At 40.9% G+C, this 13,704-nt stretch overlaps 1 protein-coding gene across 1 annotated transcript in view; it reads left to right on the top strand.

Moving 5' to 3' along the window:
- Positions 1-13,704, top strand: part of FBLN5 (fibulin 5) — a 54,299-nt gene that overhangs the window by 4,630 nt on the left and 35,965 nt on the right. The window contains exons 2-5 of the mRNA XM_036385136.1: positions 4,660-4,851; positions 6,931-6,985; positions 9,374-9,425; positions 10,709-10,951. Of these exons, the coding sequence (XP_036241029.1) occupies positions 4,760-4,851; positions 6,931-6,985; positions 9,374-9,425; positions 10,709-10,951 (442 nt within the window). The 5' untranslated portion in view covers positions 4,660-4,759. The remainder of the gene's footprint in view (positions 1-4,659; positions 4,852-6,930; positions 6,986-9,373; positions 9,426-10,708; positions 10,952-13,704) is intronic.

Raw genomic sequence — 13,704 nt, 5'->3', positions numbered from 1 at the left:
TTATTACTCTCTGCTGAGAGTTGTCACATACACCAAAAATGCTGTGAAAAGCTCTCTTTTTTTCCCTGAGAAAGTTATGGTAATAATTTAGTTTGCTTGTTTACCTTACTTTTATTTGGTTAAAAACCCCTGAACAATACTGAAGAATTCTTCCAAGAATATTACTCTTTTTTGCCTCAGGCGTCTTCTTAGACTGTCCTAGAAAGTACTACAGCTAAACAGATGGTCATGAACAACAAACCTGATCTCACTAAAGGGAATATTCCTGAAATGGTTCCGTCTTAGTAGATGCAGTTCACTGGGCTGTTTTAAACTGTTTGGGTTTTGGTATGTACCTGCTAGATCCTAATATTCCTTATCCAAAGGGACAAGAAAGGTTTTCAAAGCAGTAAAGTGGAGTCAGATATTAGTCCACGTTTAGAGTAGTTGCATTTCTGAATGGGTACAGTGATGCCTGGGCTTTCCACTGGTGATTTCTATCCTGAAAGAAGCTGGCTGTTAGAAACTGGTATCAGAGTGACCACAGACCTGTAAAGAGAATACAGCTTTGGAGTTGTGTGGTTTAACCCCAGCTGAAGCCAGGACAAAGATGCAGAGTTAGAGTAAACCAAGGATTTTAAGGTTTATTCCAGTGCTTGGGCACTGTGAGACTACCTGGTACAACACTGCAGTGGGGCTCAGCCCGCTGCTCTTTGGAAGCAATGATATCAGCAGTGTGCTGTGCCCAAAGGAGCACTGTGCCTCAGACAGACAGGTGACATCCCTGCACTGGAGGAAGGAGGGGTGCTGTATTGGCTCTGTTTTGCATGGATATCTCGTGCAGGTGGGAGCTGTTGAGGCAGCTGAGCCTCAAGAGATGGCAGCACAACAGGAACTGTTACATTTTCTCCTTCCTCAAAGTTGTACTGTGAGCCGCAGGTCAACACACCACATCTCAGGGATCCTACATTCCCAGTACATTTTAATTAGCACTACTGATGTCTTTACAATGGCATACTATGTTAATTTTCACTGTTAATTCTAGCTTGTGTTATGTTTGGCTAGGAAAGGAAAACATGTGTAGCACTGTGCTTTTGAGCTTCTGGCCTGAGCCATCTGGAACAGGTTATTTCATCAGTCATGTTATGAGATGGCAATTATAATTCAGACAGTGAGCAAAGCAGACCTCAGCTGATAATCTAAGGTAGTCTTTGAAAAATTATAGGCAACCCTCCCCAACACCTGGAGTTTGCAACTGATTCTTTCCTGGGAGGTGAAAGAAATGAGCCCGACTCTTTCTCAGGCAGAATTAGGGTTTGAGACCATGTTTCCCCTGTGGTGCTATTCAAGGGGCAGTAGGGTGAAATGTGTGTGTCAAATCACTGCCTGTGTTGTAACATCAACATGTGACAATATCAAAAGCTTGCTTACTTGGCAGTCTCCAGGAACACTTAGATCAATCTCCACATCAGGCAAAAGCTCAACTTGTGAATCTCATGAAGCTTAGATGCTGTCAAGTTCTGCAAGTGCCAATAAGTTTTGCTGTTTTACCATTTTTGCTGGCAAAAACATTTGGTTCCATAAGATATGGTAGGAGCAAAATGAATGTTTTTAGCATTTAAAGCTTGGACATGTAGGGCCTAAAGTGTCAGTTATTGGAAAACTCCTTTAATGAATTTAGGTCTGTGTGGCTGCGTAAAAGATGTCTATGACTTGGCATGTTGAATGACTTTGGGCTCACAGATCTACCACCATACAGACTTGTATGCTTTGACTCTTCTCACAGTTTGAAAATTTTCTTGAAAATGTTCAGAGTGGAGGAATTTTAAAAAATTACAAGAACATCCAAGAAGGGTGTTTGACAGATATGGTTCTGGAGAAATGTAAGAACAAGATCAGAGTTAAAAAAAGAGATGAAATGTTATGAAACTTAGAGGAAGAAGCCTTGTTTCTGCAAGGAAGATTTTCTGTTCAGGGATGCTAAGTCTAATTAACTGTTCCTAAATTCTCTGATCTATTTACAGCTTTTGTCTTAGCATTTAGAATCAGTCAGATTATGTTCTCCAGTGCTGAGGGCTCCTGTTCATCCAGTGCTGTGCTTTATCTGCAGGAGCATAGCTCGATTCACATGTGCAAAGAGAGTAAAGTTATACAATACATTTTATGTCCCCCTTACTATAATATATATTACACAATTTTCAAAATCCAAGTCTTAATTGGAGATATGGTTTCAACCCCAGCTATGCACAAAGCAAACTTTGAGAACATAGTTATTTAACAGAGCCCCATTTTATACTGGGGACAGTTCTGCACCTCCCCATGAAGACAAAGACAATGTCAAGGTAATCTAAATAAAGTCATGGATTTTATAACTCGGGGATATTTGAGACTATTGAAGTGAGAGCACCACTACATATGAAATTTAGCCAACATCTTAAGCATAAATGCTGAAGGTGTCAGCACAGGGTGTTGAAAGGTGCATCAAATTGTTCATTTTTATAGGATGAACAAAAGGGGGCTTATGCATCACAAAATCCTTCCTTTATACAACCCTTCATACAAAACAGAATTATCAGAAGGCTGTGGCTGCATCTGATTGTTTTGTGACTGATGATGGTTACAGAAAGGTACTGTAGAAATTCCACTTAGCCAGAACATCAAATCCTTTTATTTTGGAAAAAAAACAGTCACCAAGCTGTAAACTAGCCCAGGTTGTGGTTTGGTACACTTTTTAATACTCTGGTTTTTATCCACTCCAGCTGTCAGATGGAGACAGGAAAAATCAAAACATTTGTACAGTATTTCTTCTTAAGGGAGCCCCTTAGGTGGTGAGATCTGGATTCACCTCCCGTCTCCAGGGCTGGAGCACCTCTGCCAGTTGGCTGATGGATCAGAACTCTGAGGCAACTATCTGGGAGCAGACTGGTGCTGCACTCATACAGTGATTCTGGCATGCATGCAATGATTTTACCATGTGATTGTAGAAAAATTCAGTGGGTTAGCAAGTGAAGTATTATCAGATGAAGCAAGCTCTTTGTCCACACAACTGGATGCACAGAGCATTTGCTTTCCTGTAAAGCTGTTTCTCATTGCTTCAGTAGATTTTTCACACTTCTAACATACAGTAAGCACTGCTACTCTTAGGTCTGTTAGCTCTCCAGGTTATTGAGTATATCGAGAAACTCTGGAGGTATGGAGCAGTGAGAATACTCAGAGTTAAGCATTTGCTACAATGAAAATTTTCCTGGCCTTTGCTTTCTATCCTCTCTTGTCTGTTCTCTGATCCATGAAAAACTTCACATGTACCCTGCAGCTTCTTCAGAAGTCCCTTGTGCAAGTTTTTGTTAGGCTTTTGGGAACTTTATTAGAAGTAAGTTAATTGGTACTTATCTGCCAATGTATAGACATTGTTTGAATGATTCCAGGTGAGTGTTTAATTTTCCATGCAGTGCAAGTGATGCAAGCAAGTCACTGAGAGATAAACTGTCAGAAATGGCCTGGAGCCTCTGGTGCTGTCATTTTTGAAAGGTAATTTGGACAATTACAGCCAGTTAACAAGATACAGAGGTCTTGAGCTTCCCTTTGGCTCCAGTACAACTTGTGGGGGCTCAGTACCTCTAAAGCAACTCAGTCCTTGTATCTCAAGCTGGATTTTGAGGCTTAGAGGCAACTTTTATTATTATCTGTTATATCAACTGTAGTTCTGTTTCTCAATCTGTTACACAGAGATGTATGATAATAATTTCAGGTTCCTTAGGAAGAAAGGGTTTTCTCAAATGGGACACTCAACAGAAATTCAAAGTAGTTGTTTAATGTCCTTGTCTGTCTTTCATTTCAGTGTTCATATTTGAATCCACTATAATCTTTGCTGTGTCTGATTGCTTACCTTTCACATCCCATAAATGTTCTTCTTGACCTACTAAAGCTCTGCCTGTGGCAAAGTTGCAAAACACCTGAAAAAGTACTTTATTTCCTTCCTCTTCAGTCATAACTGGAGATCTGCAAGTTATGCTTTTCCTGAAGAAATATTTCATATCATAAACTGCTCCCTTAAGCATGGGGTCAGTTTAAAAAGAGCCAGTGTTTGCAGACAAGCCATTTGTTTTCCTTTGAATGTTTAATTTGTTTATTCCTGTTTTCAAATAATCCCCAAGCAATATAGTTCCTGTAGCTGTGATCATCATGAATTCGAGTTATTCACCTCCCAGAGGGTCAGACCTTTCATCAGTATGCCATTGGCACAGAGCAGCGAGTGTTGCATATTCATTGTCCAGGACACCAGCTAGAGGGCCTCCAAAAAACCCTGACGTTTTTTTTTGTTCTCAGAGCAAGGAAAACAATCCCTTCCCTTCTCCAGTCCCTTGATAAGGCTTTCTGTCCAATAACGGTGCTCTCTACTCTGAGGCACATTTAACTGTGAAGTTTGCAGCGGGAGAGGCTTTCCTTCAAGCTGTTAGTGTTTTATCCTGGCAGGCTCCTCGAGGTTGTTGTGAGGAGTCTAGCCAGTTGGTGAGCTTTGTAATCTAAACCAGCTGTCCCAGGCTGAGGCCCCCATTTGCATTGTTTAACATACTTAGAAAATGAAGTGTTCATTTTTAACATTCCTCCTCCAATTGGTTTAATGCTGAATTACAGAAGAGAACTAAGCAAAACCAGGTGCTTTCTCTGTATTCTCTCCAGTGTCTGAGGAGGTACAGACGGCTCCCGATCTTCTCCATTACTTGCCATTTCATTCTTTGGACTATAAATGACAGAGGAACTGAAGTGCTAGCAGAGGGTAATGTTTGGAAAACTTTCTAGTTATTCATCAGCACAGACTCTGGGTTTTTTCCACCTTTCCCCAACGGTTTTGGACATGCAAGGATTAAGAAGGTAAGTGGTATGCATGAAACTTCTTTGCTTACTGACGGGAAACCTGCTTGTGGAAAATAGCTGTGGCAGGGACACGTTATGCCAATCCACTTGCAAAAGCCATTTGCAAAGAGATGGGATCTCAATGGTCAGAGGTGGGGAAAGACGATCTGCCTGTTACTAAAGCTGTGCTGTCTCTGACGAGTTCCTTCTTGATCTGTGCTTATACTCTGCGCATCTGCGGGAGTGCTGAACTGCAGCAGCCACGATCCCACTGGCTACAGTGATTGATTGAAGTTAATTAGTTACTATTGCAGAAGTTAATTGCTAGTTTAAAATATTTTGCCTGCTGGGCAAGCTACTGTGACCAGCTGCATGTAGTGTTGATAGGTTGTGCTGCATGTCTGTTAATAATTCTTGAGGGGATTTTAGATCTAAAGTAACGAGCAAATTGAGATCATGGGTGCAGACAGAACACGTACGAGGCAGTAAGGTCACTCCCCCACCAAAAGGAAAGAATATATCATCTTGTAGTAAAGGAAACTAAAGACTGTCTAAAAATGTTTGAGTTTTGTCTGGCTGTTTTATGGGGGATTTTGTTATCGTGCACTGTCCTGCAGCAATGTGCAGCACAGCCCAGTTGCTGCATATGTCAGTATTCTGCTATAACCTGTTGTATTCCTTCCCAATGCTTTTTCTCACTCCATGCAAAGTGAGTATGCAGTCTTTATAGAAGTGTACACTTTAAAATCTCTTCAAAGAGATCTGAGGAATCAATAAATTAAATGCAACCTAAATGGACAAAATTGTAGTTTGAATGTTTTACATTGGACTCTAAGGAAAACTCTGTGCAGAATTTGCCTTTTCTTGTCACTCAAAAGTTGCCAATGAGCACAATCTGTCTCCACAGCACTATGAACAACCATTTTAGGGTTTTATGTTTACTTTTCAGAGCTTGTTAAATTTGTTGTAATGCGTCGGTCATTGTGTGTGGTTTTGTCTGATGCATTTGTAGGTCTTGCTCAGCAGCTCAGTTTGCACGCTGGAAATCAGGGACAGCTCTAAGAGAGAAAGTTGGCAGCTCACATGCGTAGCAGAGCTAAGGCTACCTAAAATATCCCCTGCTTCCTGTACTGGTTTTGTGGGAATGTATTGTATCCAATTGCCATTTAGAATTACAATCCAAGATAAGCAAGGTGTGGATCTAATGGTACTAGGAAGTTTTATATAAATCAGCAGCAAAAGAATGAAATCCACAAGACCAGAAAAAAGTAATTTCTGACTGTGCTTTCATGGTTTTCTATCTGTTAGTAAATATTTGGAGGTGGAAGGTTACTTGACCATAATTTTTATGCTCCAGGTAAGGAGCTCCAAAAATAGATGTAGGGCTTTTTTAGTGAGGGGGCCTTGTCTTTCAGTTGCGGTGGAGAGAGACCCAGTAGGGAGCACTAGATGTGAAGATGATGTACCTGGGGAAGGCTCCACTGAAGATAACAGCCTCTGGTTGCTGATGACCTGGCACAGTGTGTCTCCTTCAAGACTGAGCAAAGGGACAGAATCTGGCCCCAAGCAAATGGATTCATCTCAGATAGAGCCTCTGGGGATGAAATGTGGTTTAGCAGTTGGAGCAGCTGGCTTGGATTCAGGACCTCCTGCGTGACATGTCTGCAGCCCTGCCAACACTTCACGCTGTGAGCTTAGGCAGGGCCTTGCTTGGGTTTACCCATCTGTAAAACATGCACAGCGTGCAAGAGAAGCCTTCATTTTTGCAAAAGAAAGGTGTCAGAGAGGGGGAAAACCACTTTATTGAATATTGCACACTTGTTCATTTAACAGCTGCTGCATGGGGTGTCATAAAAATCAGATTAGTCCATAGACATTTGCAGTCTGGTTTCAATCCCAGTACCATCAGAGTCACTGGTCTGAGACCTGAATCTGGCCCACAGTTATATTACTCCTTCTCCAAAGGCCAAATTCACGTTAGCAAAACTGGAATACATTGAAGTGTCACTAGAAATTAATTTGTCCATGTGTATTTAATTCTACGTAACAAGCCTGGATATCTGAAGGTTTTCAGCCTATTTTCTATGCACATTACAGGATACTGGCTGCTTTCACACTGGCTGTCTGCCTTTCAAGCCCTGGAAAAGCACAGGTGAGAGGTGCATGCAGAGATGTGTGTACTGGTTTGTACTGAAGTGCTATATGGCACGAAACTTAACTGGCTAGCAGGTGGATAGGAAGCTTTGTGGTCTGGGGTTTACATGGAAAGGAAGTTGTGTGGTCTAAGGGTTTAGAGGGGAGAACTTGGAGCCAGCAGGATTCTGGAGTTGAACATGGATTGAGTTATTGACTCATCCTTGCCAGCTCAGCAAAATATCCCTGTTGAAACCTGGACCTCACTGAAAATCTGATTCTGTCTCTAAACTGAACACTTCTGGAACAGGAAATAAGAAAACCTATGCCATGAAACCAGAGACTGCTCAGTTCTATTGTGAGAAACATCCATATTTGGAGAATTCATTCATAGAAATACATCTTTTCTGTGTATAGCAGGATCAAGTCTTAAGACTGTTTCATTTTGGACTGTGATCCTGAATGACTGCATCCCAGTTTTTATTTTCACTTATGCCCAAACCCATTTCTGTTCAAGAGAGTGGATGGAAGTAAAGCAGTCCAGTTCTTGAAATAGCAGAATCATTAGTTCTTTTTATGCTCAGGCTCCAAGTAACTTTAAATTGGTAAAAACTGTTCCTAAATGCATGTTGTTTGGATCTCTAGTTAATAGTCCAGATATATTTGGTATCCAGAGCTGTGTTTCTGAATACCTTTGCCAAAAGCCTCTGAAATGTAGTTGTTTTTCTTATATTACATTGAAAATTTCCTGCACTGGTCATGCTTATTGATATTTTTGTGATTATTGGATCTGTATGGGAAATGCTTTTCATGCCCCTGGAGAATTTTTGAGATGTCTTTAAAGGTTTGTTGCTATAATTTTTAAAATATTGTTTACATTAGAATTTTTATAAAAACATCTTGTAATATAAATTGATTTTTGAAGTTGCTTTGAAAAAGGAACTTGAAGCTGAAACAACAGCAATGACTTCTTTCTGAAGATACTGAAACTGGTAATTTTGACAATATTGGAATCTTTTCTACAATAAAGTTATAGAAAGTTGTTGAAACCAGTCCTACAATAGTTTCAGTGTTTCTGAATCATCATTTTTTGACCAAAAAAAATGTCTTAACGACTATTTGAGCTTTTCCAGCTAACCGAGGTGTAGCGTATGTACACAAAAAGAAGAACAAAAGGTAGAGTACATACATTCTTTAAAACATGAGGGTGATTATACATTCTCCCATTAGAATATCTTGGCTTTCCACAACATGATACCAAAATATCTTGGAATGCCAAAACAAATGAAGGCAAGAATTCCTCCATACTTGTCTGACACTTCTAGCAGGGGTTTTGTGTATTCATATGTGCAAGTGGCAGGTGCAGTCCAAACAGTGCCATGTGTTTCACTTCAGTCCTGTCCCTGGTTCCTGCAATGACCCACTTCCACTGACTCACCCCTTTAACCTTTTGTCTCCCATCTACAACTTACTACTTTTCCAAACATCAATTAAGTACTTTAATCTTCCACTCATAAAGTCCAAAAATAAGTGTCTTTATCATTAAGATATGACAAAAAAGGAAGGATCTTGAGCACACTCCATCCCTCTGCACTCTGGTGGCTTCAGGTGGTTCCTGTTTCCTGGATATCTCTTGCATACATTGCCTAGTACAACCCATTTACTGGAAGATCCTGTGCTTGTGTCAATTGCTTTGCCCCTTGCTAAATAGCTGGAGGCCCAGTCAAAAACTAGGAAGAGCAGAAAATCATTTTAACAGGCTTTGAAACCATTATCACCAGGACTTTCACCAATTTAGAGATGCTGAGGTCACTGAGGAGGTATTGAAGACTCAAGGCTGCAGCCCTGATAATGGCCAGCAGAATGGGAATGACCAAGGCTTCCAGTAACCTTGAATGCCTATAACATGTTGTATAAAGGTTTGGTGGAAAACAAGAGATTAAGCTTGTTATGTTTCAACTGTGGCTCTGGATCAGTCAATGCCTGATGTGTTGTGTGCTGAATGGGCTGCCTGGGGAGCTTCAGAGCCTGTGGGAGATGCAACAAGGACCTTCGAGATGAACCCCCCTGTTCTGGCAAAACCAAGACCCCAAACTAGAAGACTGTAATTCTGTGCTAACAACCCATAACACATTGTACCCCTCTTCTCATAACTCATTGGTGGCCCCTGGGCAGAGGAACAGCCTGACACTGCCATCACCTGAGGGTGCCACTCCTGAGCTAAGGGGCTGGAACTTCTGCTGAGGCCTTAGGGCCATGGCATGCTGACTGTCCTCTGGGGAAGGAGCTTATTTAGATGTACTGTACCCTACTGAACAACTGTACTAATCATAATAATCCAGATGAGCATTTGACTCTGCAAATCTCTCATTCACCATCACTCAGTGTCCTTTTTTTCTCATTTTAGCAGCAATGCACTAATGGGTTCGACCTGGACCGTGCCTCTGGGCAATGCTTAGGTAGGACTTTGATTAAATCAATATATTGAAATTTGGGCTCAGAAATCCTGAATTTATTGAGTTAACATTGTGGGGGTCTTACTATGTTTTAGATGAAAAGTTCTTACTGTGTAACAAATATGTGTGTTTATATACATGTATATACAACAAATATGTGTATATATAAATATATGTGTGTGTGTCTTTACATAGCACTGATCTTTGAGATTGTTGAGATACTAACAGGCTGTCAGGGCTACTCAAACAACAATGATGCATTTTGATAGGAGCTCAGTGTAGCTGCCAAAGGATGAGGGTTGTTCACCCTCCTTCTCCTTCAAACTCAGGATTTATTGTCTTTGTTCCCCGTCTCCACCTGCAGGCTTAAATAAAGCCTTCCATTCTCACAAACTGAAACTCCAAGTAAACTGAGCTGAGGTACGGTAAGGAAATCTGCACTTCGCCCAGCAGCATCTTTTTGTCAATGGCATTCAGTCTCCAGGGCAGCATCTTCTACATGCCATAAAGCCACCAAAACAGAAAGGGAAAAACCTGCAGCAGACTGTTTGTCCTCCCATAGCCTACTGTTTCTGTGGCCAAGAACCAGGGGAACGCTCAATTTGGCTAAACCAGTTATATCTTTCTAAATTTAATTCAGCCACAATCTCAGTCAAAGCAAGAAAGAGGCCTGAACTGTGTCCCCAGATCCGAGCATCCGTAACTTAGAGGGAGGGAACTCAAGACTTCCAAAGCAGGATCCAAATTTCACAGCTGGGCAGACCAAACCATCAGTTTCTGAAATCCTGATTTGCATGTTGTGGTTTGGACAGACCCTCCAGCAGGAGCAGGCAGTAGCTTGCTGCAGCCATGTGTAAATCAGTGTTTAAACCAAACTTCCATGGAATAGCAAAGCAGGCCTTGTCCTCTCCCTCTATCAGTATGAGTACTCTAGAGTACTCATACTATTAGAGAATGGAAGGATAATATATATCATATTATATCCTCTAATACTCATAGTATTAGAGGATATAGTACTCATAGTATTAAAGGATATAGTATGAGTACTCTAGAGTAGTTTTACTACTCTAATAGTATGAGTAGATCACAGGATATGTTGAATATAAGAGGTGTTTTCTGTTTTAGTGCAATCTAACTTCAAAGTGAGGCTCCTCAAGGAAGGGTTAGCCATTTGATGGAGAATATAATTTTTTTTTTGTAATGTTAGGCAAAAAACACATGAACTATTTTTTGACTGGCCCCATTAAGTCCCATTAACTCTTTACACCTTTGCAATTTCATTGCAGATATTGATGAATGTCGGACCATTCCCGAGGCCTGCAGAGGAGACATGGTGTGTGTGAACCAGAACGGGGGCTATCTGTGCGTGCCCCGCACAAACCCCGTGTACCGCTCGCCCTACCTGAGCCCCTACTCCAATGTGTACCCACCACCCCCAGCCCCTGGCCCCGTTCCCAACTACCCCACTGCCACCCGGCCCCTCATCTGCCGCTTCGGCTTCCAGCTGGATGAAAACAACCAGTGTGCTGGTAAGCACTACAAATCCTTCTTCTAGATATCCACTTACGTTAAAGCTTGTCTGACATTGCAGAAACAATTGTCCTGTAGTTGTCCTTCAGTTAATGCAGCAGTCAAGCCCAGTATTTTGAAGTCAAATTTTTTTAAGGATACAAGCTGTATGCTTCATATCATTATTCCATGCAAACTAAGACGTTGCCATCTTATTTCAAAAGTTCCATACCTTCTCGGTGATTTCTCAAGTGCAGCTCTTCACAGCACAACCAACAAACTCCATCTCTCTCCTCACCTAACTAACCCACTCTTTTGTAGCACTCTTCTTCTTATTGGACACAGCTGTGGCCTATTAAGGGCAGGTCTGTTCCTAATCTTTGGTGATTAGTGCAGCTGCAACTCCTCAGGTGTGAGATTACCTTCTGCACTATCTTTATTTTCTTACATTCTATCCCTCCACACTAAGATATGACTCAGTCCTATTATTTAAGCAGGAAAGCCATTTTCATGAATGAAGAAATGTTTTTATGAGATAAACAGCCATCTGATGGCAGCTGATTTGTCAGTGCATCAAAAGAATGCCTTTTATGCTGATGATTCTGTCCATGAGAGAGAAGGTGGCCCTTCATTTGAAGTGTTAGGTGGAGCCTGGGGAAACTTCATTCATCTCTTGGCTGTATGTGAGCTGGTCTTTGACAAGAAAAAAAAAAGCCTAAACCATGAAGCCATGAGCTTTCAACAGAGAATTTTGCCTCTCTTTAGACTAAAGAACAGCACTTACTTCAAAACTGCTGCAGAAAAAACAAGACCTAAAACTGACTTGTCTTTTGGACTTATTCTGCCCTATTGTCTGAAATTTCTGGCAGGACTTCGTTGCAGATGATGCATTTTCTTTGTTTTCCTACTAAGGAGACCACAAGAGCTTCACAGGAGCTTTGAAAGCCTAGAGTTAAATTCAGCTAACATTTGGGACACATTTTTTGTATTTGAATCATTGTCCTTTCCAAGGTGGGAAAAAACATATTTTCTAACCAGCACTCACAGTAATACCAACTGGAAAATAAAAAAAAAAAACAAAAAACCACACACAAAGAAAAGGAAAATCATAAACCCTGGGGTTTTTTGAAGAGTTCTTAAATCCTGGGATCACTGAAGAGTTTGATGTAAAAATAAGCATTTTTGCTATCTGATTCTTTGAAAACAGCCTCTAGTCCATTTCATCTTAGCAAATTGATCAACCTGTTATTTTATTTACTGATTTGTAGATTTCCAGGAGTGTTTTCATTTTACTCACTTTGCTTTAGATGATTCAGGAAATGGGGTAGTTAGTAGAAAAGAAGTGCTGAAATGAAAGTGGAAATGAAACCTCTGAATGATACTGTCTGGTCTGCTCCATGCAAACCAGAATAATCAAACCAGGAAGATTTAGGGAACTTTTAAAGTGAACTTTCCAGCCTCCAAAGGGCACATATGTTCCTATTTATGCTGGCAGAAATGGGAGAACTTATACTTTTTTCAGTCAAGCTGTTCACTTCAGTCATTTTTACTTTCAAATATTTGGGATTTAATTGTAAAGAAAGTTTGGTGATGAGAGACATTAATGAGAAAGCATGGGAAAGGACAGGCTGCCATTTGAGCACCACAGCAAACTGGGAGCAGTTTTTGTAAGTCTACATCAGATTTGAACTTAGGTAGATGATGTGACAAAGGAAGTAAAACAGAACTAAAAGAAAATGAGACCTGTCAGGGGTTTCTGCTGGGTTAGATTTCATTTTTTATTTAGTGAAATTCTCTGGAAATATTCACTACCTTGATGCAGTACTTATTGTTGTATCTGAGTGCGTTTTGTATCTGTGTGCCCCAGGATGGAAAGTGTGGTCACCAAAGGGAGTGATTTGGTCCAGGTCTCACTGTGGTGATGGTAGAAAGGCCTGATCCCCTGTTTCCAAGATTCCTGGAGCAGTTAACAAGGTTATGTGTAATGCCTTGCTTGAAGTCCTTGGAGGCAAGACATCAGGGAACCTTAACAGGGTCCTCAGGAGCAACCAAAATTTTACCAGGTCATTCAAGAAAGTCTGACCCACAGGATCATGGCATCCATAAGCCAATTATAAGCATCACTCATGTTAATGGTATTTCAGTTGCTCTGTGCCTGCCTCCTTGTCCATATTCAGCATGTTCTTAGGATACAAAGCACTCCAAGGGCTAATTGTGTGGTGGAATGGTTGAAAAGAATTAACTAGAAGTAATTTTGCCCAGTAGCTGGGCCACTAGGTAACAGGTTTGTTATGTTGGTGTTCAGACACCACCCTCTAGCACCTTCTTTCCAAATAAAATTAGTCAAAGGTATTTCCATTAGAGATAATGAGATTTTCTGCTATTGACTGCAGGGGAACCAGAGCTATTCTCATGCCAATGTGTCTCAGCAATCTGCAGATTTTAACAGAGTACACATTTTTGTCTGGTCAGATATGGAGTTACAGATCAGAGTCACATTTTCTACTGCTAGGACAACAGAAAACTTTACTTTCACTTTGAATGTCAGTCAAAACAGCTTATTAAATACAGGAGCATTTTCTGGGAGACTGGGAGATTTACAGCCTCATCTTTGAAGCACTGAGGTTGTTCAAGAGACTTCCAAAGTGAAACAGGACAAAAATTTGATCTGAAAGTTGTGTGAGTTTTAACAAGCTCTTTCTATTTTTTTTTTCCAACCACTCCACAAAATGTAGAGAGGCTGCAAGAAGGTTGCTCTGTTCCAGTCTGGCAC

This window comes from Molothrus ater, chromosome 6 (assembly GCF_012460135.2).
Source record: "Molothrus ater isolate BHLD 08-10-18 breed brown headed cowbird chromosome 6, BPBGC_Mater_1.1, whole genome shotgun sequence".
In the NCBI taxonomy this organism is placed as follows: Eukaryota; Metazoa; Chordata; class Aves; order Passeriformes; family Icteridae; genus Molothrus; species Molothrus ater.
Note: the sequence above shows the minus strand (reverse complement) of the source record. Positions and strands in the feature narration are given on the sequence as shown.